The sequence below is a fragment of the Nerophis ophidion genome, linkage group LG14 (assembly GCF_033978795.1).
Source record: "Nerophis ophidion isolate RoL-2023_Sa linkage group LG14, RoL_Noph_v1.0, whole genome shotgun sequence".
Classification (NCBI taxonomy): domain Eukaryota; kingdom Metazoa; phylum Chordata; class Actinopteri; order Syngnathiformes; family Syngnathidae; genus Nerophis; species Nerophis ophidion.
In genome coordinates this window covers 4,600,446-4,627,736 of record NC_084624.1, presented here as the reverse complement: position 1 = coordinate 4,627,736, position 27,291 = coordinate 4,600,446, and the positions used below count along the sequence as shown (strand labels likewise).

Below are 27,291 nucleotides of genomic sequence, written 5' to 3'. Positions count from 1 at the left end.
CGAGCGTCCGACTTAAAGGAACATGAGCGTCCGACTTAAAGGAACATGAGCGTCCGACTTAAAGGAACATGAGCGTCCGACTTAAAGGAACACGAGCGTCCGACTTAAAGGAACACGAGCGTCCGACTTAAAGGAACACGAGCGTCCGACTTAAAGGAACATGAGCGTCCGACTTAAAGGAACACGAGCGTCCGACTTAAAGGAACACGAGCGTCCGACTTAAAGGAACACGAGCGTCCGACTTAAAGGAACACGAGCGTCCGACTTAAAGGAACATGAGCGTCCGACTTAAAGGAACACGAGCGTCCGACTTAAAGGAACACGAGCGTCCGACTTAAAGGAACATGAGTGTCCGACTTAAAGGAACACGAGCGTCCGACTTAAAGGAACATGAGTGTCCGACTTAAAGGAACATGAGTGTCCGACTTAAAGGAACATGAGCGTCCGACTTAAAGGAACATCTTAAAGGAACATGAGCGTCCGACTTAAAGGAACATGAGCGTCCGACTTAAAGGAACATGAGCGTCCGACTTAAAGGAACATGAGCGTCCGACTTAAAGGAACACGAGCGTCCGACTTAAAGGAACACGAGCGTCCGACTTAAAGGAACACGAGCGTCCGACCTAAAGGAACACGAGCGTCCGACTTAAAGGAACACGAGCGTCCGACTTAAAGGAACACGAGCGTCCGACTTAAAGGAACACGAGCGTCCGACTTAAAGGAACATGAGCGTCCGACTTAAAGGAACATGAGCGTCCGACTTAAAGGAACATCTTAAAGGAACATGAGCGTCCGACTTAAAGGAACATGAGCGTCCGACTTAAAGGAACATGAGCGTCCGACTTAAAGGAACATGAGCGTCCGACTTAAAGGAACACAAGCGTCCGACTTAAAGGAACACGAGCGTCCGACTTAAAGGAACACGAGCGTCCGACTTAAAGGAACACGAGCGTCCGACTTAAAGGAACACGAGCGTCCGACTTAAAGGAACACGAGCGTCCGACTTAAAGGAACACGAGCGTCCGACTTAAAGGAACACGAGCGTCCGACTTAAAGGAACACGAGCGTCCGACTTAAAGGAACACGAGCGTCCGACTTAAAGGAACACGAGCGTCCGACTTAAAGGAACACGAGCGTCCGACTTAAAGGAACACGAGCGTCCGACTTAAAGGAACACGAGCGTCCGACTTAAAGGAACACGAGCGTCCGACTTAAAGGAACACGAGCGTCCGACTTAAAGGAACATGAGCGTCCGACTTAAAGGAACACGAGCGTCCGACTTAAAGGAACACGAGCGTCCGACTTAAAGGAACATGAGCGTCCGACTTAAAGGAACACGAGCGTCCGACTTAAAGGAACACGAGCGTCCGACTTAAAGGAACATGAGTGTCCGACTTAAAGGAACACGAGCGTCCGACTTAAAGGAACATGAGTGTCCGACTTAAAGGAACATGAGTGTCCGACTTAAAGGAACATGAGCGTCCGACTTAAAGGAACATCTTAAAGGAACATGAGCGTCCGACTTAAAGGAACATGAGCGTCCGACTTAAAGGAACATGAGCGTCCGACTTAAAGGAACATGAGCGTCCGACTTAAAGGAACACGAGCGTCCGACTTAAAGGAACACGAGCGTCCGACTTAAAGGAACACGAGCGTCCGACCTAAAGGAACACGAGCGTCCGACTTAAAGGAACACGAGCGTCCGACTTAAAGGAACACGAGCGTCCGACTTAAAGGAACACGAGCGTCCGACTTAAAGGAACATGAGCGTCCGACTTAAAGGAACATGAGCGTCCGACTTAAAGGAACATGAGCGTCCGACTTAAAGGAACACGAGCGTCCGACTTAAAGGAACATCTTAAAGGAACATGAGCGTCCGACTTAAAGGAACATCTTAAAGGAACATGAGCGTCCGACTTAAAGGAACATGAGCGTCCGACTTAAAGGAACATGAGCGTCCGACTTAAAGGAACATGAGCGTCCGACTTAAAGGAACACGAGCGTCCGACTTAAAGGAACACGAGCGTCCGACTTAAAGGAACACGAGCGTCCGACTTAAAGGAACACGAGCGTCCGACTTAAAGGAACACGAGCGTCCGACTTAAAGGAACACGAGCGTCCGACTTAAAGGAACACGAGCGTCCGACTTAAAGGAACACGAGCGTCCGACTTAAAGGAACACGAGCGTCCGACTTAAAGGAACACGAGCGTCCGACTTAAAGGAACACGAGCGTCCGACTTAAAGGAACACGAGCGTCCGACTTAAAGGAACACGAGCGTCCGACTTAAAGGAACACGAGCGTCCGACTTAAAGGAACACGAGCGTCCGACTTAAAGGAACACGAGCGTCCGACTTAAAGGAACACGAGCGTCCGACTTAAAGGAACATGAGCGTCCGACTTAAAGGAACACGAGCGTCCGACTTAAAGGAACACGAGCGTCCGACTTAAAGGAACATGAGCGTCCGACTTAAAGGAACACGAGCGTCCGACTTAAAGGAACACGAGCGTCCGACTTAAAGGAACATGAGTGTCCGACTTAAAGGAACACGAGCGTCCGACTTAAAGGAACATGAGTGTCCGACTTAAAGGAACATGAGTGTCCGACTTAAAGGAACATGAGCGTCCGACTTAAAGGAACATCTTAAAGGAACATGAGCGTCCGACTTAAAGGAACATGAGCGTCCGACTTAAAGGAACATGAGCGTCCGACTTAAAGGAACATGAGCGTCCGACTTAAAGGAACACGAGCGTCCGACTTAAAGGAACACGAGCGTCCGACTTAAAGGAACACGAGCGTCCGACCTAAAGGAACACGAGCGTCCGACTTAAAGGAACACGAGCGTCCGACTTAAAGGAACACGAGCGTCCGACTTAAAGGAACACGAGCGTCCGACTTAAAGGAACATGAGCGTCCGACTTAAAGGAACATGAGCGTCCGACTTAAAGGAACATGAGCGTCCGACTTAAAGGAACACGAGCGTCCGACTTAAAGGAACATCTTAAAGGAACATGAGCGTCCGACTTAAAGGAACATGAGCGTCCGACTTAAAGGAACATGAGCGTCCGACTTAAAGGAACATGAGCGTCCGACTTAAAGGAACATGAGCGTCCGACTTAAAGGAACACAAGCGTCCGACTTAAAGGAACACGAGCGTCCGACTTAAAGGAACACGAGCGTCCGACTTAAAGGAACACGAGCGTCCGACTTAAAGGAACACGAGCGTCCGACTTAAAGGAACACGAGCGTCCGACTTAAAGGAACACGAGCGTCCGACTTAAAGGAACACGAGCGTCCGACTTAAAGGAACACGAGCGTCCGACTTAAAGGAACATGAGCGTCCGACTTAAAGGAACATGAGCGTCCGACTTAAAGGAACATGAGCGTCCGACTTAAAGGAACACGAGCGTCCGACTTAAAGGAACACGAGCGTCCGACTTAAAGGAACACGAGCGTCCGACTTAAAGGAACATGAGCGTCCGACTTAAAGGAACATGAGCGTCCGACTTAAAGGAACATGAGCGTCCGACTTAAAGGAACACGAGCGTCCGACTTAAAGGAACATGAGCCCCCGACTTAAAGGAACATGAGCCTCCAACCCCAGCAGGAAGTTGGCGCAGCAAACCGGAAACCAGCGACTATGTTTTTTTTTGTTTTTTTGTCATGAAAAATTGAGTTTTTTTGGGTTAGTGTACAAATTGTAAGTGTATATTGTGTTTTTTATGTTGATTTAATAAAAAAATAAAAATAAATACAAAATTATTCTACAGCCCAGTGGTTGAGGACCACTGCTTTATATATATTTTATTTATATATTTTATATATTTTCGGCAATCTTCACATAAAACAAAGAACAACAACAAAAAAAGAAAAAAAAACACTCATTTGAGCAATGATTGAGCCGAAAGGGTGTAGGTTGAAGCAACACTTATATAAACCTACACCATCACAACAAGAACAAGGTTCAAAATATATAAAATCTAAAACATGCTTCACTTATATTACTTTTTTTTAAACAATATATAAGCAACATATATGTAGCACACGTCTCATATACAGTTTAACATTTAAATCAAACATATACATTTGTACACTTATATATATATATACACAATTTATTTGAATTCCATATAAAGTGGTAATATATACATTTTAATATAACCTATATGTATAATTATGAAATCATAAATTGTATTTATAAACATATTATATATTATTGTCTTTCTAAAACAATGTTTGCTCTTCTTTCTTATATTTACTAATGATACATGATTTAAAACGTTTTTTAAACTGGTTTATGTTGGTGCTGTGTTTTATTTCATCCTTTAATCAGTTCCATATTTTAACCCCTACTTTAAAAACATAAGCAAGCATGCATCAGTATAGCTCTTGTCTCAAAGTAGATGTATGTCACCACCTGTCACATCACACCCTGACTTACCGTATTTCCTTAAATTGCCGGCGGGGCGCTAATTAATTTAAAACCTCTTCTAACTCCTGCGCTTACCAAAGAATGCAGTAAAAGTAAGCATGCGCTAATTAATTTAAAACCTCTTCTCACTCCTGCGCTTACCAAAGAATGCAGTAAAAGTAAGCATGCGCTAATTAATTTAAAACCTCTTCTCACTCCTGCGCTTACCAAAGAATGCAGTAAAAGTAAGCATGCGCAAATTTTTTTTAAACCTCTTCTCACTCCCGCTTACCAAAGTCATGCGGTAAAAGTAAGCATGCGCTAATTATTTTTAAACCTCTTATCACCCCGGCACTTACCAAAGGCATGCAGTAAAAATTGGAGTGTGATGTAAGCTTGGACCTTAAATCCTACTGAATAGCTCTTAATCTTCTTCCCTTAATGCAATTTCAAATGACCGGTATTGAAATCAGCCCCCTTCCATTTTGAAAATGATGACAGGGGAAGTGTCACGCATGACGTCACAAGTTTGACCAGGCAGTAATACTAAGCATGCGTTAATTATTTCGCGAAACGAGTTTGACCAGGCAGTAATTCAAGGCAGGCGCATACTATATACCCTGCGGCAATTCAAGGAAATACGGTAATTGGAGTTTTTTGCTGTTTTCCTGTGTGTTGTGTTTTAGTTCTTGCCTTGTGCTCCTATTTTGGTAACTTTTTCCTCTTTTTTTTGCTATTTTCCTGTAGCAGTTTCATGTCTTCTTTTGAGAGACATTCCCCGCTTCTACTTTGTTTTAGCAACCAAGAATATTTCAGTTGTTTTTATCCTTCTTTGTGGGGACATTGTTGATTGTCATGTCATGCTCAGATGTACATTGTCTTTGCTCCACAGTAAGTCTTTGCTGTTGTCCAGCATTCTGTTTTTGCTTACTTTGTAGCCAGTTCATTTTAGTTTTGTTCTGCATAGCCTTCCCTAAGCTTTAATGCCTTTTCTTAGGGGCACTCACCTTTTGTTTATTTTTAGTTTAAGCATTAGACATTTTTTTACCTGCACACTGCCTCCCGCTGTTTCCGACATCTACAAAGCTATTAGCTACCAGCTGCCACCTACTGATATGGAAGAGTACTACACGCTCTAGACAGCACCGACACTCAACAACAACACATCATTTGCAGACTATAGTTACTGGTTTGCAAAAAATCTTTTTAACCCAAATAGGTGAAATTAGACAATCAGTGGTTGAAAAACACTGAGTGAGATAACATGAGAACTACATTACCCAGAATGCCACAGTAGTGAAGAACATGCACAGTATCCCCTTTAAATATGTTGAATGTAGACATGCTGGCAGCTGGATGTAATTGATGAGCACCTTGTGGAGTAAACTTATTTTTGGAAGGCCATTTTCAAGAAGGATATTTAAAGAGAAACTACATTTTGTGACACAATGTCAGTCAACCCCAGGGTGTGTATGTTTGTATATATATATATATATATATATATATAATTTTTTTTTCCATGTTTAAAATGTATTTTGCTATTTTAAATTTGACAGTACCACATAAGATATGTTTTAATTGTGGATGCAAGTTTATTGATTTTTAAATGCGCCAAAAAATATTCCGTTTTGTACAATGCCCAGTATTGTGGAAATGTGTTTCTGTATAGTATTTCTCCAGCAATGGTTGTGTAGTGACAAAAATTATAGTATTTTGAGAGGTAGTAGAAGTAGTAGTAGTACTACTTTGCCACTGCAAAGTAATACGTTTAAATATTGTTCTAAACATACATCAATCAATCAATGTTTATTTTTATAGCCCTAGATAACAAGTGTCTCAAAGGGCTGCGCAAGCCAAAATGACATCTGAGGTTCAGCACCCACATAAGGGCAAGGAAAAACTCACAACTCAGTGGGACATCGATGAGAATGACTATGAGAAACCTAAATTGAGCAAATTGGCTATTTCTGGCAATTTATTTAAGTGTGTATCAAACTGGTAGCCCTTGGCATTAATCAGTACCCAAGAAGTAGCTCTTGCTTTCAAAAAGGTTGGTGACCCCTGCTGTAAAAGGTGACCCCAAACATCAGCAGCAAACCTGTAAATGCGGCAATAAAAAAGCCAAGTAAATCGTGAATAGTGAATTTTGATGTAGTCATTTCGGCATTTTCCATTATTTTATGTTATATTGCTACTATGGTACATTTTTAGTCTACTTTATACCTGCATTATATTTTCCATAATTTGTAACTGATCTACTGTGTGGAACAATTTCCCTTTCGGATCAATAAAGTTGATCTACGTATACGTTTATTTGGCATTTAATTTTTTTTTCTCTTTTCTTGCTTTCCAGTTTTTTTGTTTTATTTTAAACATTGAATTAAAAAAGACGTCTTCCCCAACATGGCGCCCTGAAGTCACATGACGGGCTTTTGACCAATCATATAAGAATCGTCTGAAAGCGACTTGTCCATACTTTCCTTGGACGCGGGCGACATCTGCCGGCGATGCGTGGTACTGCAGTCTACGAATCATGTTTTAATTCCTTACGTTGGTTAACTTTGACCAATAACCATTTTGAACGATGTATAGTAGCAGAATAAAAGTTGACTAAATTATTGTAGTCAATAATTTATACAGTTAAGTAAATATTTGATCAATGTCAAATTTGAAATACACTTTATGAAGCAAGGGCACTGACTTGAGTTTAGTTCATTTCGAACATGCAAGCATACAACTGATGATTACTGTTTGGAATCATCCATCCACCCATTTCCTACCGCTTGTCCCTTTTGGGGTCGCGGGGGGTGCTGGGGCCTATCTCAGCTGCATTCGGGCGGAAGGCAGGGTACACCCTGGAATCATCCAAATGTATTTATATCTATACCCATAAATAATATTTAAAATCCTACTGAAATGAGATGTTCTTATTTAAACGGGGATAGCAGGTCCATTCTATGTGTCATACTTCATCATTTCGCCATATTGCCATATTTTTGCTGAAAGGATTTAGTAGAGAACATCCACGATAAAGTTCGCAACTTTTGGTCGCTAATAAAAAAGCCTTGCCTGTACCAGAAGTAGCAGACGATGTGCGCGTGACGTCACGGGTTGTGGAGCTCCTCACATCTGAACATTGTTTACAATCATGGCCACCAGCAGCGAGAGCGATTCGGACCGAGAAAGCGACGATTTCCGCATTAATTTGAGCGAGGATGAAAGATTCGTGGATGAGGAAAGTGAGAGTGAAGGACTAGCAAAAAAAAAAAAAGACAAGGTCAGTGGGAGCGAATCAGATGTTATTAGACACATTTACTTGGATAATTCTGGAAAATCCCTTATCTGCTTATTGTGTTGTAGGAGCCATTTAAGGCATCCTTATTTTTGTGTAGGCATTACTTTTTTTTGTCACTGGGTGGCGGACTTTTTGGTTTAGGAGTGCAGGGTTGAAGGCATAAATAGGAGCACAGGTGAGCTGATTAGGGAGGACTCAGGTGTGGGAGCACAAACCATTCTTACCAACGGCAGACAACAACAGCAACAGGCAGGAAAGACAGGAGAACATATGGCACAATGTCACTACAATAATCCATGGTATGTTTCATTCACCCTGCAAGTTACTTAATAAATATGCATTAACTGGACTTCTGACTGGACCTCACTTCATCAGTGAGATTATATAGTCATACCTGAAAGTTGGAGGGGTGTGGTGACCGCCAGTGTCTCTGAGGGAAGCCACGGAGGAGCCAAGAGAGTCGCAGGTGCCTCTTTGATAGCTGCAGGAGGAACGACACAAGCTCCGCTGATGTCTACGGTAAGAGTCGACTTATTACCACAATTTTCTCACCGAAACCTTCCGGTTGACATAGAGAACCATGTTCGCTTGACCGATGTGTTCCATATTAAAGCTTCACCGTCATCTTTAGGGAATGTAAACAAAGAAACACCGGCTGTGTTTGTGTTGCTAAAGGCAGCCGCAATACACAGCTTCCCACCTACAGCTTTCTTCTTTGACGTCTCCATTATTAATTGAACACATTGCAAAAGATTCAGCAACACAGATGTCCAGAATACTGTGTAATTATGCAATTAAAGCAGACTACTTTTAGCCGTGATCAGTGCTGGAAGAACATGTCCGCTACAACAGCTGATGTCAAACGCACACGTCATCATTCCGTGACGTTTTCAACAGGATACTTCGCGGGAAATTTAAAATTGCAATTTAGTAAACTAAAAAGGCCGTATTGGCATGTGTTGCAATGTTAATATTTCATCATTGATATATAAACTATCAGACTGCGTGGTCGCAAGTAGTGGCTTTCAGTAGGCCTTTAAGGCAAAAATCAATGTTAATAAATGTTTAAATGTATTTGCATATGTTATAAAATAACCTTTATAATTTTAATTTGTTAAAACCAGTAAAATAGGCTGAATGGCATTCACTGCCAGCTAGCTGGAATTGTTACTATGCAGTCATACTGCATCAGTTTAGTTAATTGCATTTTATTTTTTTAATCAACAAATAATAGTCTATAGCAGGGGTCGGCAACCCAAAATGTTGAAAGAGCCAAACTGGACCAAAAATACAAAATAAAAGTAATCTGTCTGGAGCCGCGAAAAGTGAAAATAATTATATAAGAATGGCAACACATGATGTAAATTTGCCTGATTAGCAATCCATAACAAATCAATAAAGCACACTTTTGTGTTTTCATGCACAGTATAAAACGTTTGGTGGACAAAATGAGACATGAATTGATTAACGTGGACCCCACCTTAAACAAGTTGGGGTGTTACCATTTAGTACGGAATATGTACTGTACTGTGCAATCTACTAATAAAAGTTTCAATCAATCAATCAAAGGAGTGTAAGATTTTCCATGTAAACAAACTGTGGAGTCACAGTCCACACTACGGTGAGTTCAAGAACCGCCGAACATAGTAGGACAAAACGTTGTTCACCAAATACTGTCATCAGTGGAACACGTCTTTCTGTGGCAGCGTGGGAGAAAGTTGTACATGTAAACAAACTGCTGAGTCATAGTCCACACAACGGTGAGTTCAAGGGCGGCTGAAAGTAGGACAAATGACGCTCGCCAAGTACTGTTATCAGTGAAGCATAAAGACAAATATATCAAACAGTGGGTTTTCTAACAATTAGGAAGGTTTGTGTCGTGTTTGTCCTCCTACAGAAATCATTCATCCATTTTCTACCGCTTGTCCCTTTTGGGGGTCGCGGAGGGTGCTGGAGCCTATCTCAGCTGCATTCAGGTGGAAGGCGGGTACACCCTGGACAAGTCACCACCTCATCACAGGGCCACAGACAACATTCACACACTAGGGACCATTTTAGTGTTGCCATTTAGTCTATATTGCAACAAAAAATACATTTTTCACCCCATTTTTTTCCCCATTTCTATACATTTTGGAAAAAGCTCCAAGAGCCGCAGGTTGCTGACCCCCAGTCCATGGTGTTCAAAATATATTACATTTTTTTTAATGTTCAAGTGCAGGCCTGGGCAATTATTTTGACTCGGAGGCTAAATTTAGAGGAAAAAAATGTGTCTGGGGGCCAATATATCTATTTTTAGGAAAACTAATGCAAAACCTCACAATAATGTCTGATTAAATGCCTTAAAAAATAAAATGGAATTCAATTTTTTTTTTTACTGAATGAGCCAGAATGTACATGAAAATAAAGAATGTGAGGTTTACATTATTTACTATGAAGGATAAAACACTGAATATTGACAACATATAAACATAGATAGACGTATTTTACAATCAAGCGAAACGCAACAAAATTGAACAAGTACAGTGAAATATGAACGTGAAAAAACAAAAACAAAACACCTACTATCTGATACATCACAAAGCTTTAGTACAGGGGTAGGGAACCTATGGCTCAAGAGCCAGATGTGGCTCTTTTGATGACTGCATCTGGCTCTTGGATAAATCTGAGCTGACATTGCTTAACACGATAAGTAATTAATAATTCCACTTGTAATCACAGTGTTAAAAATAATGTTCAAAATATAAAACATTCTCATGCTTTTTTATGTTCAAGAAGTTGCGTTAATGGTAAAAAGTAATTATTATTGGTTAGTGTGGGGCTTGTTCTTCAGACCACCAAGAGCCTATTTTAGGGTTACAATATTGTTTTATTTTTCAATAAGTCTATCAGTTGCTTTCCAGCAATTGTTTTTTTCTCTTTCGTCCTCACTCACGCTCTGGCTCCAGCCCCAACCCCGTCTCTCCTCCTGGCTGCTGCTTATAACAGAGCGACAGGTGATTAGATGACAAGGCCCAGGTGGGCCTTCTACGCACCTGTCGCTGATTTCGAGGCCGGTCCTGGCAACACCCTGCTTCGCTGCAGGCCCACAGGCCACGCCCCCTCCACATTTAGCTTCAGAATAACAATGTTATTACAAAGAATAAGAGACCTATTATACTCTAGAAATGTTGGTCTTACTTAAAAATGCACACGTTGAGTTGTGTGTTACCAAAATTATTGAATGGCTCTTAGGGAAATACATTTTAAAATACTTGGCTTCTTGGCTCTCTCAGCCAAAAAGGTTCCCGACCCCTGCTTTAGAACTTTGTTGTAAAAATCTCCTTCCACGTCTGTCCCTGACACCCACACTGCTTGGTTCCTCCTCTGAACTGATGTGACTTAGATTACCATAGTAACTAATTAGATTACAAGTGGAATTAAAGCTGCAAGCAGCAATGGACGGGACCGACTTTTCCTGGTGTTTCCTGCCTTTACCCACACAACATATCTTTACCTGCACATTACCTACCTTCCCTGCATCCTGGGGTCACACTGGTGCCTCCTTCTGTCACCCATACATGTTGGTGTTTCCTGCCATCACCCAGACAACATATCTTTACCTGCACATTACCTACCTTCTCTGTATCCTTGAGTCAAACTGGTGCCTTCTTCTTTCACCCAGTCAACATATCTTTACCCGCACATTACCTACCTTCTCTGCATTGTGTGGTCACGCTGGTGCTTCCTGCTTTTAAGCGGCCATCTTGAGTCGGCAGCAGCATCAACGCGGCAGTTCTTTGAAGGCTCATAAAATCAAAACAGGAGCAGTTAGAAAAACTCTTTGCGCAACTTTTAATTAGAAGGGTTCAATCTCTTTCCTGTGCGAGTTTGAAGCTGACACAACAAACCCGCTCAGAGGAGATGTTTGAAAAAAAGGTGACGGGTTTTTACAAAACTTTTGTTTTGAAGGGGTAATTGCCAACTTCCTGTTGATTTTTGCTGAAGGATGTCAATTAATGAAATGTAGGTCTAAGTGAGACCTACATAGAGGTTTTTGTTTCATGTCTCTACGACATTCCTACTGGAAGTTACAAGCAGTTTTGTCTGTGTTTTCTTCCTAGGAGCAGTTTTGTCTGTGTTTTATTCCTAGGGGGCGCTAGAGCGCAATTTTAAGTTTTGGGGTTTGCTATCTTTATTAGATTGCAATTTCCGCCAGTCCTGATGTGTGTGTCCAGTTTGGTGAGTTTTGAAGCATTTTAAGGGGGTCAAACTACAGCTCAAAGAGGCAAAAATGACAATTTTTTCAAGAAACTTTTGTTTTGAAGGGGTGTTTGCCAACTTCCTGTTGATTTTTGCTGAAGGATGTCATATAACGAAATGTAGGTCTAAGTCAGACCTACATAGAGGTTTTTGTTTCATGTCTCTACGACATTCCTACTGGAAGTTACAATCAGTTTTGTCTGTGTTTTTTCCTAGGGGGCGCTAGAACGCAATTTTGAGTTTTGGGGTTTTTTTTTTTTTTATATTTGGCAATTTTTGCCAGTCCTGATGTGTGTGTAAAATTTGGTGAATTTGAAGCATCTCAAGGGGGTCAAATTACAGCTCAAAGAGGCAAAAATGACATTTTTTTAGGAAACTTTCGTTTTGAAGGGGCGTTTGCCAACTTCCTGTTGATTTTTGCTGAAGGATGTTTTTTTACGAAATGTAGGTCTAAGTTTTATGAAATATTATGCAAGTTTCATGTCTCTACAACATTCCTAACGAAAGTTACAAGCAGTTTTTTCCAAGGGGGCCGCTAGTTGGCAATTTTGAGTTTTTTTTTTATTATATGGCAATTTTTGCCAGTCCTGATGTGTTTGTAAAATTTGGTGAGTTTTGAAGCATCTTAAGGGGGTCAAATTACAGCTCAAAGAGGCAAAAATGACATTTTTTAGGAAACTTTTGTTTTGAAGGGGTGTTTGCCAACTTCCTGTTGATTTTTGCTGAAGGATGTTATTTTACGAAATGTAGGTCTAAGTTTTATGAAATATTATGCAAGTTTCATGTCTCTACAACATTCCTAACGAAAGTTACAAGCAGTTTTTTCCTAGGGGGCGCTAGTTGGCAATTTTGAGTTTTTTTGTTTTTTTTTATTATATGGCAATTTTTGCCAGTCCTGATGTGTTTGTAAAATTTGGTGAGTTTTGAAGTATCTTAAGGGGGTCAAATTACAGCTCAAAGAGGCAAAAATGACATTTTTTTAGGAAACTTTTGTTTTGAAGGGGTGTTTTCCAACTTCCTGTTGATTTTTGCTGAAGGATGTCATTTAACGAAATGTAGATCTAAGTCAGACCTACATAGAGGTTTTTGTTTCATGTCTCTACGACATTCCTAACGGATGTTACAAGCTGTTTTTTTTGTGTTTTTTCCTAGGGGGCGCTAGAACGCAATTTTGAGTTTAGGTTTTTTTTTTTTTTTTAATTATATGGCAATTTTCGCCAGTCCTGATGTGTGTGTAAAATTTGGTGAGTTTTGAAGCATCTTAAGGGGGTCAAATTACAGCTCAAAGAGGCAAAAATTACATATTTTTAGGAAACTTTTGTTTTGAAGGGGTGTTTCCCAACTTCCTGTTGATTTTTGCTTAAGGAAGTCATTTTATAAACTGTAGGTCTAAGTTTTATGAAATATTATGCAAGTTTCATGTCTCTACAACATTCCTAACGAAAGTTACAAGCAGTTTTTTCTGTGTTTTTTCCTAGGGGGCGCTAGAACGCAATTTTGAGTTTTGGGTTTTTTTATTTTTATTATATGGCAATTTTCACCAGTCCTGATGTGTGTGTCCAGTTTGGTGAGTTTTGAAGCATTTTAAGGGGGTCAAATTACAGCTCAAAGAGGCAAAAATGACAATTTTTTAAAGAAACTTTTGTTTTGAAGGGGTGTTTGCTAACTTCCTGTTGAATTTTGCTGAAGGATGTCATTTTATGAAATGTAGGTCTAAGTTTTGTGAAATATTATGCAAGTTTCATGTCTCTACAACATTCCTAACGAAAGTTACAAGCAGTTTTTTCCTAGGGGGCGCTAGAGCGCAATTTTGAGTTTTTTTTAATTTTTTTTTATTATATGGCAATTTTCGCCAGTCCTGATGTGTGTGTAAAATTTGGTGAGTTTTGAAGCATTTTAAGGGGGTCAAATTACAGCTCAAAGAGGCAAACATGACTTTTTTTTTTTAGGAAACTTTTGTTTTGAAGGGGTGTTTGCCAACTTCCTGTTGATTTTTGCTGAAGGATGTCATTTTATGAAATGTAAGTCTAAGTTTTATGAAATGTAGGTCTAAGTTTTATGAAATGTAGGTCTGTTTCATGTCTCTACAACATTCCTAACCAAAGTTACGAGCAGTTTTTTCTGTGTTTTTTCCTAGGAGGCGCTAGAACGCAATTTTGAGTTTAGGTTTTTTTTGTTTGTTTTATTATATGGCAAATTTTGCCAGTCCTGATGTGTGTGTAAAATTGGGTGAGTTTTGAAGCATCTTAAGGGGGTCAAATTACAGCTCAAATAGGCAAAAATGACATATTTTTAGGAAACTTTTGTTTTGAAGGGGTGTTTGCCAACTTCCTGTTGATTTTTGCTGAAGGATGTCATTTTATGAAATGTAGGTCTAAGTCAGACCTACATAGAGGTTTTTGTTTCATGTCTCTACGACATTCCTAACAAGCAGTTTTTTCTGTGTTTTTTCCTAGGGGGCGCTAGAACGCAATTTTGAGTTTTGGGGTTTGTTTTTTTTATTATATGGCAATTTTCACCAGTCCTGATATGTGTGTAAAATTTGGTGAATTTGAAGTACCTTAAGGGGGTCAAATTACAGCTCAAAGAGGCAAAAATTACATTTTTTTAGGAAACTTTTGTTTTGAAGGGGTGTTTGCTAACTTCCTGTTGATTTTTGCTGAAGGATGTCATTTTATGAAATGTAGGTCTAAGTTTTATGAAATATTATGCAAGTTTCATGTCTCTACAACATTCCTAACGAAAGTTACAAGCAGTTTTTTCTGTGTTTTTTCCTAGGGGGCGCTAGAGTGCAATTTTTTTTTTATTTTTTTTTATCATATGGCAATTTTCGCCAGTGCTCATGTGTTTGTAAAATTTGGTGAGTTTTGAAGCATGTTAAGGGGGTCAAATTACAGCTCAAAGAGGCGGCGGTATAATAATAATAAAACCTTAGAAATACAAAGTGACATTCGGTCCCTAATTAGTATGTCATGCAAAAGCGCAGATTCCAACCTTTTGAAATACTTTGTATAGTTCAAGATTCACGGTTATTTTAAAAATCCCTGCACATCATGATGGCAGCTGCACTCTCCATCTTAAATATCTGAAAAAAATATTTGGGAGCCCGGTGCCTTAATTTTCCCAGGTCTGGTCTAGTGTTAAATGTTTTTTTTTTTTTACCATAATTGTCCAGGGTGTACACCGCCTTCCGCCTGAATACAGCTGAGATAGGCTCCAAAAGGGACAAGCGGTAGGAAATGGATGGTACATAATTTATATTGATTGAAAACATTGCTTTGATCAAAATGTATTTCTTTTGATCAGAGGAATCACAGCAGACTGAATTTAGATTCACAACAAATAAAATTTATTCAATTATATATTACAAATATGTACAAGTCATGTAACAAGTAAATATTAAAATAGACATTTTTTTTAGAACTATCGTTCAAAAGGCCTTATGTTGAAAAAATAGGTTTTGTTGTGATCTGACATTGAAACTGTAAAAGTTGACTTCTCTTCTGTCCCGCGTGGGAAGCCACGACAGACTCGGATGTGCGCGACACACAAAAGGATGAAAGGAGGACGCGAGAGCGATTACACGGACAGAAAACAAAAAGAGCGGCGACACTTGAGCAGAACACGCCTGGTAGGAAAAGGTAGAAAGGATGCAAGGCATGCACAGCAGTAATGAGGAGGAGAAAGAAGACCCGCGTAACAGCAAAGACGTCACGAACGAAGAGGAACACTCGATATAAAAAACAAAACACTTTGGTCCATTAAACATGAGACGGAACGAGTTTACAATCAAAATATCTAGTTGTTTTTTTTTCCCGTTTGTACAAGTTTGAAACAATAATTACATGACTATATACAAATCCACATTTGTATGTATAAAATAAGTTAAAAAATGAAGAGCACAGTCTGTAGACCACGTATAGAACACACCGGAAAACTATTGAAATCTTGCACTGGTGTGACCCTGCTGGACACAACACACACCACGGCGGAGGCGGGACGGCACCTACCTGCCGCTGCACCGCCCGACCCGGCCTTTTGGACTCCTGGACTCCCTGCTGGCCTGGGCCAAACCATCCCGTGTGTGCCCGTGTCCGGACCGAGCTCGGGCGTGGGGCGGGTCCTAAGTGCTCCCGTGCTGGCGCCGCTCTTGAAGTGCTTCACATTGCCGTGGCGGCTTCCTGGAAAGCGCTGGAGCGCCTGGCGGCTCCTCATATGGGGGTGAGGTCGAAGTCGTCGTTTACCTCCACCAGCGGGATGTAGAACTCCGGGATCTCGAAGATGCTGGTGGACTTGTAGGTGGCCGGGTCCAGTTCCTGCAGCTTGAGCTGCCACTCCAGGCGCTGGACGGCGTTGAGGGCCGCCGCCTCGTGCTGCTGCCTCATGAGGAGGCACGTCTGCGGGGGAAGGAGCAGGCGGTTACACCACGGTCCTTTGGTCAGGGTCTGACCACTCTTAAAACCATAGACATCTCATAACAGGGGTGTCCAAACTTTTTCCACTGAAAAATCGGAGCAAGCAATTTTTATTTTAAAAAACAATAGTGGGGCAAAAAAGTATTTAGCCCCTGCGATGAGGTGGCAACTTGTCCAGGGTGTACCCCACCTTCGCCCGATTGTAGCTGAGATAGGCGCCAGCGCCCCCCGCGACCCCGAAAGGGAATAAGCGGTAGAAAATGGATGGATGGATGGGCAAAACAAGTATTTAGTCAGCCAGCGATTGTGCAAGTTCTCCCACTTAAAAAGATGACAGAGGTCTGTCATTTTCATCATAGGTACACTTCAACTGTGAGAGACAGAATGTGGAAAAAAATCCAGGAATTTATTTGTAAATTACGGTGGAAAATAAGTATTTGGTCAACCATTCAAAGCTCTCACTGATGGAAGGAGGTTTTGGCTCAAAATCTCACGATACATGGCCCCATTCATTCTTTCCTCGTCCTGTCCCCTTAGCAGAAAAACAGCCCCAAAGCATGATGTTTCCACCCCCATGCTTCACAGTAGGTATGGTGATTTTGGGATGCAACTCAGTATTCTTCTTCCTCCAAACACGAACGAATTTGGTTTATTCTGAATCCAGTGAAACAGATTGGTGGTTTTAGCTGATATAAAGACTTTCAGTGTTTTTATTTATGTTTAAGTATTTGGCTGAGGTTTTTATCCAAAGCAACATACATAAAAAGTACATATAAAAGTATTTAGTCAGCCAGCGATTGTGCAAGTTCTCCCACTTAAAATGATGACAGAGGTCTGTCATTTTCATCATAGGTACACTTCAACTGTGAGAGACAGAATGTGGAAAAAAATCCAGGAATTTATTTGTAAATGATGGTGGAAAATAAGTATTTGGTCAAGCATTCAAAGCTCTCACTGATGGAAGGAGGTTTTGGCTCAAAATCTCACGATACATGGCCCTATTCATTCTTTCCTTAACACGGATCAATCATCCTGTCCCCTTAGTAGAAAAACAGCCCCAAAGCATGAGGTTTCCACCCCCATGCTTCACAGTAGGTATGGTGTTCTTGGGATGCAACTCGGTATTCTTCTTCCTCTAAACAGGACCAAATTTGGTTTTGTTCTGAGTCCAGCGAAACAGATTGGTGGTTTTAGCTGATATAAAGACTTTCAGGTGTTTATTTATGTTTAAGTATTTGGGTGACGTTTTTATCCAATACAACATACATAAAAAATACATATAAAAGTATTTTGTCAGCCAGCGATTGTGCAAGTTCTCCCACTTCAAATGATGACAGAGGTCTGTCATTTTCATCATAGGTACACTTCAACTGTGAGAGACAGAATGTGGGAAAAAAAATCCAGGAATTTATTTGTAAATTACGGTGGAAAATAAGTATTTGGTCAAGCATTCAAAGCTCTCACTGATGGAAGGAGGTTTTGGCTCAAAATCTCACGATACATGGCCCCATTCATTCTTTCCTTAACTCCGATCAATCGTCCTGTCCCCTTAGCAGAAAAACAGCCCCAAAGCATGATGTCTCCACCCCCATGCTCCACAGTAGGTATGGTGTTCTTGGGATGCAACTCAGTATTCTTCTTCCTTCCTCCAAACACGAGCGAATCTGGTTTTGTTCTGAATCCAGTGAAACAGATTGGTGGTTTTAGCTGTTATAAAGACTTTCAGGTGTTTATTAAATTTTAAGTATTTGGCTGACGTTTTTATCCAAAGCAACATACATAAAAAATACATATAAAAGTATTTAGTCAGCCAGCGATTGTGCAAGTTCTCCCACTTAAAATGATGACAGAGGTCTGTAATTTTCATCATAGGTACACTTCAACTGTGAGAGACAGAATGTGGAAAAAAATCCAGGAATTTATTTGTAAATGATGGTGGAAAATAAGTATTTGGTCAACCATTCAAAGCTCTCACTTTGGCTCCAAATCTCACGATACATGGCCCCATTCATTCTTTCCTTAACACGGATCAATGGTCCTGTCCCCTTAGCAGAAAAACAGCCCCAAAGCATGATGTTTCCACCCCCATGCTTCACAGTAGGTATGGTGTTCTTGGGATGCAACTCGGTATTCTTCTTCCTCCAAACACGACCGAATTTGGTTTTGTTCTGAATCCAGTGAAACAGATTGGTGGTTTTAGCTGTTATAAAGACTTTCAGGTGTTTATTAAAGTTTAAGTATTTGGCTGACGTTTTTATCAAAAGCAACATACATAAAAAATACATATAAAAGTATTTAGTCAGCCAGCGATTGTGCAAGTTCTCCCACTTAAAATGATGACAGAGGTCTGTAATTTTCATCATAGGTACACTTCAACTGTGAGAGACAGAATGTGGAAAAAAATCCAGGAATTTATTTGTAAATGATGGTGGAAAATAAGTATTTGGTCAACCATTCAAAGCTCTCACTGATGGAAGGAGGTTTTGGCTCAAAATCTCACGATACATGGCCCCATTCATTCTTTCCTTAACACGGATCAATCGTCCTGTCCCCTTAGCAGAAAAACAGCCCCAAAGCATAAAATAAATGATAAATGGGTTGTACTTGTATAGCGCTTTTCTACCTTCAAGGTACTCAAAGCGCTTTGACACTACTTCCACATTTACCCATTCACACACACATTCACACACTGATGGAGGGAGCTGCCATGCAAGGCGCCAAACAGCACCCATCAGGAGCAAGGGTGAAGTGTCTTGCTCAGGACACAACGGACGTGACGAGGTTGGTTCTAGGTGGGATTTGAACCAGGGACCCTCGGGTTGCGCACGGCCACTCTCCCACTGCGGCACGCCGTCTATCTCAGCTACAATCGGGCAGAAGGCGGGGTATATGTAAGATAGAGGAGTGGTCTCCAGCTTCAGGTATTTTGAGGGTTTATCGGTGCAGGGACCTCACCTGGAGCCACCACACTTCCTGTCTGCTGAAGAAGGCACAGCAGCATCTCTACATCCTCAGGAAGCTGTGTTGGTGCTGGACTATGGAGCTCCATCATTAAGAGCTTCTACAGATGTGTGGCGCATAGCACGCTCAGCTAAAGAGAGGAAGACGCTGCTTGTGGCGAAGAGCCTTCCCACCACAGACGTCAGCAGATCTGTACACCCTCTCTTTGATCACGCCTCTACAGGAGGTGGCTGCGGAGCATCCGGAGTACAGTAGGACCCCCCGGACCATGGGTGTCAAATTCTGGCCCGCAGGCCAAATTTGGCCCGCCGTGTATTTTCATTTGGCCCTTGAGGCAATGTCAAATTAACATTAGAGCTGGCCCGCCGTTATTACACAGCGGCGGTGTCACTTTAACACCGCATTCACCGCTAATACTCATACTTGCTAACCCCCCCCTCGATTTTCCAAGGAGACTCCCAAATTTCAGTGCCCCTCACGAAAATCACAGGGGGCAACCATTCTCCCAATTCCCACCTGGAAAACAATATTGGGGGCGTGCCTTAAAGGCACTGCCTCAAGCGTCCTCTAAAACCTTTCGTCACGCCAGCTTTTCCGAAGTAGAAACAGCGTGCCGGCCTAGTCACATGATATATGTGGCTTTTACACACACACACACACACACGCTCATGCAATGCAAGCTTGGTCACCAGCCATACAGGTCACACTGAGGGTGGCCGTACAAACAACTTTAAGACTGTTACAAATATGCGCCGCACTGTGAACAAACACCAAACGAGAACGACAAGCAAATTTCGGGAGAACATCCGCACTGTAACACAACATAAACACAACAGAACAAATACACAGAACCCCTTGCAGCACAATTTCTTCCTGGACGCTACAATATAAAAATGTATTATTAGCCTGTGGGAAAAGTTTATTTTGATATTTACCTGAGAAGGCTGCAAATAGAAAAGAGGCATTACATTTCTGTTTAAATTTGATTTGATATGCCATTGCTTGTTTTAAATTATTAGTATTATTCGAAACTGGATTTTGCATGTCACTATAAAGTTATATAATTCTCGCTTGTTCAATATTCAATGCAAAATTTGTTTGGGTCCCTATTAAAAGGTTAATTTGTTCAACCTTGGCCCGCGGCTTTGTTCAGTTTATAATTTTGGCCCACTCTGTATTTGAGTTTGACACCTCTGCCCCGGACTGAGGAACAGCTTCTTCTTAATGGAAGCTGTTAAACTGCTACACTCCGATGGTGCTCTATAGTGTGCAAGTGAAATATGTCCTCTGCATTTGAGCCAACCCATTGTTCACTCCCTGAGAGGTGAGGGGAGCAGTGAGCAGCAGTGGTGGCTGGCCCAGGAATAATATTTTGGTGAATTAACCCTCAATTCCAACCCCTTGATGCTGAGTACCAAGCAGGGAGGTAACGGGTCCCATATTTAGAGTCTTTGGTATGATTCGGGCCAGGGTTTGAACTCACAACCTACACTGCAAAAAGTGAAGTGAAATGAATTATATTTATATAGCGCTTTTCTCTAGTGACTCAAAGCGCTTTACATAGTGCAACCCAATATCTAAGTTACATTTAAAGGGGAACATTATCACAATTTCAAAAGGGTTGAAAACAATAAAAATCAGTTCCCAGTGGCTTGTTGTATTTTTGAAGTTTTTTTCCAAATTTTACCGGTCTCCGAATATCCCTAAATAAAGCTTTAAAGTGCCTTATTTTCGTTATTTGCGATGCGACTGTCCATTTCCCTGTGACGTCATACAGGGCTGCCAATACAAACAACATGGCGGTTACCACAGCAAGATATAGCGACATTAGCTCGGATTCAGACTCGGATTTCAGCGGCTTAAGCGATTCAACAGATTACGCATGTATTGAAACAGATGGTTGGAGTATGGAGGCAGATAGCGAAAACGAAATTGAAGAAGAAATTGAAGCTATTGAGCGAATAGCTATTGATGCTATTCGGCCATAGCGTGGGTGTAGCTAATGAAGTGGCCCATAGCATGGCTGCCTTATTAGCATCGCCGGTAAAATGTGCGGACCAAACCATCAGGACTTTCGCATCTTGTGACACTGGAGCAACTTAAATCCGTCGATTGGTAAGTGTTTGTTTCGCATTAAATGTGGGTATCTAGTTTCAAATGTACATACAGCTAGCGTAAATAGCATGTTAGCATCGATTAGCGTAGCATGTTACCATCGATTAGCTGGCATTCATTGCTGCGATCAAATATGTCTGATTAGCACATAAGTCAACAACATCAACAAAACTCACCTTTGTGATTTCGTTGACTTAATCGTTGCAAATGCATCTGCAGGTTATCCATACATCTCTGTGCCATGTCTGTCTTAGCATCGCCGGTCAAATGTGGAGACACTTTGGTACATTCAATGGGGGTCTGGCGGCAGATTTCATGCCGGTGGTGCAACTTGAATCCCTCCCTGTTAGTGTTGTTACACCCTCCGACAACACACCCACGAGGCATGATGTCTCCAAGGTTCCAAAAAATAGTCCAAAAAACGGAAAATAACAGAGCTGAGACCCGGTGTTTGTAATGTGTTGAAAATGAAAATGGTGGGTGTGTTACCTCGGTGACGTCACATTCTGACGTCATCGCCTCCAGAGCGATAAACAGAAAGGCGTTTCATTCGCCGAAATTCACCCATTTAGAGTTCGGAAATCGGTTAAAAAAATGTATGGTCTTTTTTCTGCACCATCAAGGTATATATTGACGCTTACATAGGTCTGCTGATAATGTTCCCCTTTAAACCAGTGTGGGTGGATCGGGAGCAGGTGGGTAAAGTGGCTTGCCCAAGGACACAACGGCAGTGACTAGGGTGAAACAAACGGGGATCGAACCTGGAACTCTCAAGCTGATGGCATGGCCGCTTTACCAACCGAGCCATACCGCCCCAGGTTATACCGAAGTCAGTGTTCAAAAACAAGAAAAAAAAAATGCAAAAATTTGGGGTATTTTACTGGAACTAAGCTAAATGATCTGCCAATAGAACAAGAAAATTGGGCTTGTCAAGACTTTCCAAAACTTACTGAGATCATTTAGGACCAAAACCCTTAAAACAAGTAAAAGACTAACATGCAATCTGCTTAGTGAGAAGAATTATCTTATCAGACGGAAAATAAGTAAATATCACCCTTATTTGAAACTGCAAAAAGTCAGTGTTCAAAAACAAGAAACAAAATTACAAAAATGAGGGGTATTTTATTTGAACTAAGCAAAATTATCTGCCAATAAAACAAGAATATTCGGCTTGTCAAAACTTTCTAAAACAAATAAAATTAGCTAACCTCAATGAACCCAAAAATACCTTAAAATAAATATATTCTCACTAAAAACAAGTGCACTTTTCTGGTAGAAAAAAAATGAGACCTTTTTGCTCTAGATGCTGAAAAATATTCTTAAGTAAATGCTAGTGCCATTATTTTGACATAATGATATGCACTCGACATCCTGATTTGTTTTTTCGTGCTTGAAGTAAGAAATTATTACTTTAAAAAGTTGTTTTATACTTGTGAGTAGAGATATCCGATAATATCGGACTGCAGATATTATCGGCCGATAATTGCTTTAAAATGAGTCCGTTCTCCCTTTCCTGTCTGCACACATTGTCTGGTTGTAAGTACTCAGTGATTGTGCGCTGTCGAACATGCTCGTCTGCTTGTAAACCAGCAATGACAGGATGTTACTATGACAGAGGTGTGGGAGACTGGTACTTTTTAGAGGCGGTATGGTACTGAATATGATTCATTAGTATCGCGGTACAATACTAATACCGGTATACCGTACTAGAGATGTCCGATAATATCGGCCAAGAAATTCTTTAAAGTGCAATATTGGAAATTATCGGTGTCTGTTTCAAAAAGTAAAATGTATGACTTTTGAAAACATCGCTGGACGTAGTGGTACACGGACGTAGAGAGAAGTACAGAGCGCCAATAAACCTTAAAGGCACTGGCCCAATCTCATAATATCTACGGCTATTCACACACAAAAGTGAATGCATCATACTTGGTCAACAGCCATACAGGTCACACTGAGGGTGGCCGTATAAACAACTTGAACACGGTTACAAATATACGCCACACTGTGAACCCACACCGAACAAGATCGACAAACACATTTTGGGAGAACATCCGCACCGTGACACAACAGAAAAAATACCCAGAACCCCTTGCAGCACTAACTCTTACGGGACAGTACAAAATACACCTCTAGTGCCATTATCTTGACATAATGATATGTTCTCTACATCATGATTTTTCTTTCATGCTTGAAGTAAGAAATTATTACTTTAAAACAGAAGTTTTATACTTGAGTGTTAATGACACAATTTTGCATGAGTTTATATTCTAGTTTCAAGCATGTTTTACTCAACATAGGTCATGTGGGGCGGTTTAGCTCGGTTGGTAGAGTGGCCGAGCCAGCAACTTGAGGGTTGCAGGTTCGATTCCCGCTTCCGCCATCCTAGTCACTGCTGTTGTGTCCTTGGGCAAGACACTTTACCCACCTGCTCCCAGTGCCACCCACACTGGTTTGAATGTAACTTAGATATTGGGTGTCACTATGTAAAGCGCTTTGAGTCACTAGAGAAAAAGCGCTATATAAATATAATTCACTTCACTTCACATAAAATCTCAGCAAAAAGCTGTAATATCTTATTGAGATCATTTAGGAGCAAAACCCTTAAAACGAGTAAAACACTCTCTAAAATAAAGTGAAGTGAATTATATTTATATAGCGCTTTTTCTCTAGTGACTCAAAGCGCTTTACATAGTGAAACCCAATATCTAAGTTCCATTCAAACCAGTGTGGGTGGCACTGGGAGCAGGTGGGTAAAGTGTCTTGCCCAAGGACACAACGGCAGTGACTAGGATGGCGGAAGCGGGAATCGAACCTGCAACCCCAACCGAGCTAGACCGCCCCAATCTGCTTAGTGAGAATAATTATCTTATCCGACAAAAAATAAGCAAATGTCACCCTTATTTGAGATATTTAATCTTACTTAGATTTCAGTTTTTGCCATCTAGGCCACTGAGTAGGTTATGTACATACTATTGTTATTGTGGTACCCATGAACCTAAATCTGGGACCTTATGTAACGGTGTAGAAAACAGAATATCCTTATGCTTGATTAAATTATGAATGAAGTGTTGCAACAGCGCCTGTTGCTGGCGAGAAGTGGTATGTATGGTCACCTGTGGGAAGTGCTCAGAACTGTGACGCCTCCAAACTGGTGAGACACCTTTTTGTATTGTCCGGGATTGATTACTATTTAGTGAATATTGACTGTTTATATTTTGATTAGTACTTTGTAACAGACACATAAAAAGTTTCGCTAATTGGTATTGACCAAAACTGTATCCTAGAGTGATATTTTAAATACAATAACACAATTTTACTGTGTAAACTAATTGGTGATTATTGATGTGTTATTTAGAGAATCCCGTGACCCAAGTGGACTCACAAGCTCACAATTTGCACTGTTTTACAGCTAATATTATATTTCATGCCACTGTGTTTGTTTGGCTGTTCACATATTTGTCCTCACCTATTGTTATGATGCTAATGCTAGCATGGCTAGGCCGCAGCCTGTTTTATCAACCGCATGGTTTGAAGCAGCCATTTTGGATGCGAGGTGTCCTGTAAAATGTAGTTTCTGTAAATTTACTGTGTATTTTGCATATAAAAAAAAAAGGATTATTGTTAATTTGAGCACACCATTGTCAGTACATGTGAAACCATTGAAGAAATGAATATGATGATTAGTATAAAGATTTGGTCTAAACACTATACGATCACACCCAAATGTAACATGTTTGTACAATGAAACTATGGTTTGTTATGTCAAACATCAGAACTGTGACGCCTCCAAACTGAGAATCCCGTGACCCAAGTGGACTCACAATCTCACAATTTGCACTGTTTTACAGAAATTCATAATCCACCTGGTGCCAGTGATATGTTGAAGGGACAGCAGTGTGGAGCTGCATTTTGCCACATACAGTTGTGGACCGTCACACTTAGGTACTACATTTAGTGCCTAAGACAATAAAGATCATAGAACCCTAGACTATCCACTGTAGTGCAATGGAATGTCACTGAGAAGCTTGTCAAGGATCCAGAGTTGAAGTTCCAACTGACCTTGAGCTTATCGAACTTGTCATCGACGTCTTGCAACCAGGACATGAACTGTCTGGCGTTGAATCGATCTCGCACAGAAGTCTTACCGTCCTCGCTCTGCCAAGCAAACATAAAAGCGCGTCAAGCCACCTTGGTCAACCGTGGGTTAGCCTAGCCGCTGACGCTTCTCACCTGAACGTCTTGAGGCATGTTGTACACTTCGGCGTCCAGCAGCACCGTGCAGGCACTGAAGGGCAGCGTCTGATTGGCCAACGTCCTTGCCGCCCGGTAATGCACTCGCAGGACCTCCTGCTCGTTTGAAACAATCAGTTTTTCCTGCGTGTGGAGAAAGGAAAAAAGATCAGTGCTACTGTGCTCCTGAAACAGGGAAGGAATCCTCTCACCCTCTCTATGCTGTGCTGCAGGCGCAGCTTCATGCGGACCACCTCCTGCTGCTTGAACATCTCCTTCAGTTGCTCCGGTAACGAGGGGGGCGGAGTTATCTGGGGAAGGGAGAGGACACGCGTTGGAAGGTCAACACTGCAGCGCATCAGTCAAAGGCGAATACCAAATAAATACAGTGGTGCGTTTCTGTTAGTCATTTCAAAAAGGTCACACGGAAATTAAAAAGCGAAGCCGTTTTCCCCATAAGAAACAATCTAATTAGTCTGTTCCCAACATCCAAAAATGAGAAAAAAAATGTTGTACATCAGGGGTGTCAAACTCAAATACAGAGTGGGCCAAAATTTTAAATTGAACAAAGCCGTGGGCCAAGGTTGAACAAATTAACCTTTTAATAGGGACCCAAACAAGTTTTGCATGAACTATTGAACAAGCAAGGCTTAAATATCTTTAGTGACGTGCAAAATCCAGTTTCAAATAATAATTAAAGATGCAAGCAGCGTTGGTCGGGTGCTCCTTTGGCTGCTGCCCCCGAGACCCACGGCCGGATAAGCGTTGGAAGACGCCTTGGAGCCACTATTTTGAGAATCTAATGCATTGTGAAAGTAATGCAGTTGCTGTATTGAAGTGAAAATATCAAACTTCCTGTTGATTTTTGCTAAAGTATGTTAATTATTAAAATGTAGGTCTAAGTGAGACCTACATAGTGTTTTTTGTTTCATGTCTCTCTGACATTCCTACAGGAAGTTACAAGCCGTTTTGTCTGTATTTCTTCCTAAGGGGCAGTTTGTCCGTGTTGTATTCATAGGGGGGCGGTAGAGCGCAATTTTGAGTTTTGAGGTTAGGTTTTTTTCATCAGATCGCAATTTTTGCCAGACCTGATGTGTGTGTCAAGTTTGGTGAGTTTAGAAGCATTTTAAGGGGGTCAAATAACAGCTCAAAGAGGCAAAAATGACATTTTTTAGGAGACTTTGCACGGGGGTTCTTTGAAGGCGCGTAAAATCAAAACCTGAGAACTTAACAAAACTCTGTTCTATACTTTTAATCAGAAGGGTTCAATCTCTCTCCTGTGCGGGTTTGAAGCCAAAAAAACAGACGCACGCATTGCAATCTTCCTGTTCATTTTTGTTGGGGGTTGTCAATCTATAAAATGTAGGTCTAAGCGAGACCTACATAGAGGTTTTTGTTTCATGTCTCTCTGACATTCTTACCGGAAGTTACAAGCAATTTTGTCTGTGTTTTCTTCCTAGGAGCAGTTTTTTCAGTGTTTTATTCAAAAATAGCGCTAGAGCGCAATTTTGAGTTTTGGGGTTTGGTTTTTTCATTAGATCACAATATTCGCCAGTTCTTATGTGTTCGCCAAGTTTGGTGACTTTTAAAGCATTTTAAGGGGGTCAAATTACGGCGCAAAG

At 41.2% G+C, this 27,291-nt stretch overlaps 1 protein-coding gene across 2 annotated transcripts in view; it reads right to left on the bottom strand.

Annotated features, from left to right (window-relative positions):
- Nucleotides 1-15,271: 15,271 nt before the first annotated feature.
- ankrd12 (ankyrin repeat domain 12) overlaps nucleotides 15,272-27,291 on the bottom strand; it is a 101,601-nt gene continuing 89,581 nt past the window's right edge. For both annotated transcript variants that reach the window (XM_061919680.1, XM_061919681.1), the window contains 4 exons: nucleotides 25,882-25,980; nucleotides 25,670-25,813; nucleotides 25,499-25,594; nucleotides 15,272-16,342 (listed from right to left, as the gene is read on the bottom strand). In XM_061919680.1, coding sequence (XP_061775664.1) covers nucleotides 16,157-16,342; nucleotides 25,499-25,594; nucleotides 25,670-25,813; nucleotides 25,882-25,980 — 525 coding nt within the window. In that variant the 3' untranslated portion in view covers nucleotides 15,272-16,156. The remainder of the gene's footprint in view (nucleotides 16,343-25,498; nucleotides 25,595-25,669; nucleotides 25,814-25,881; nucleotides 25,981-27,291) is intronic.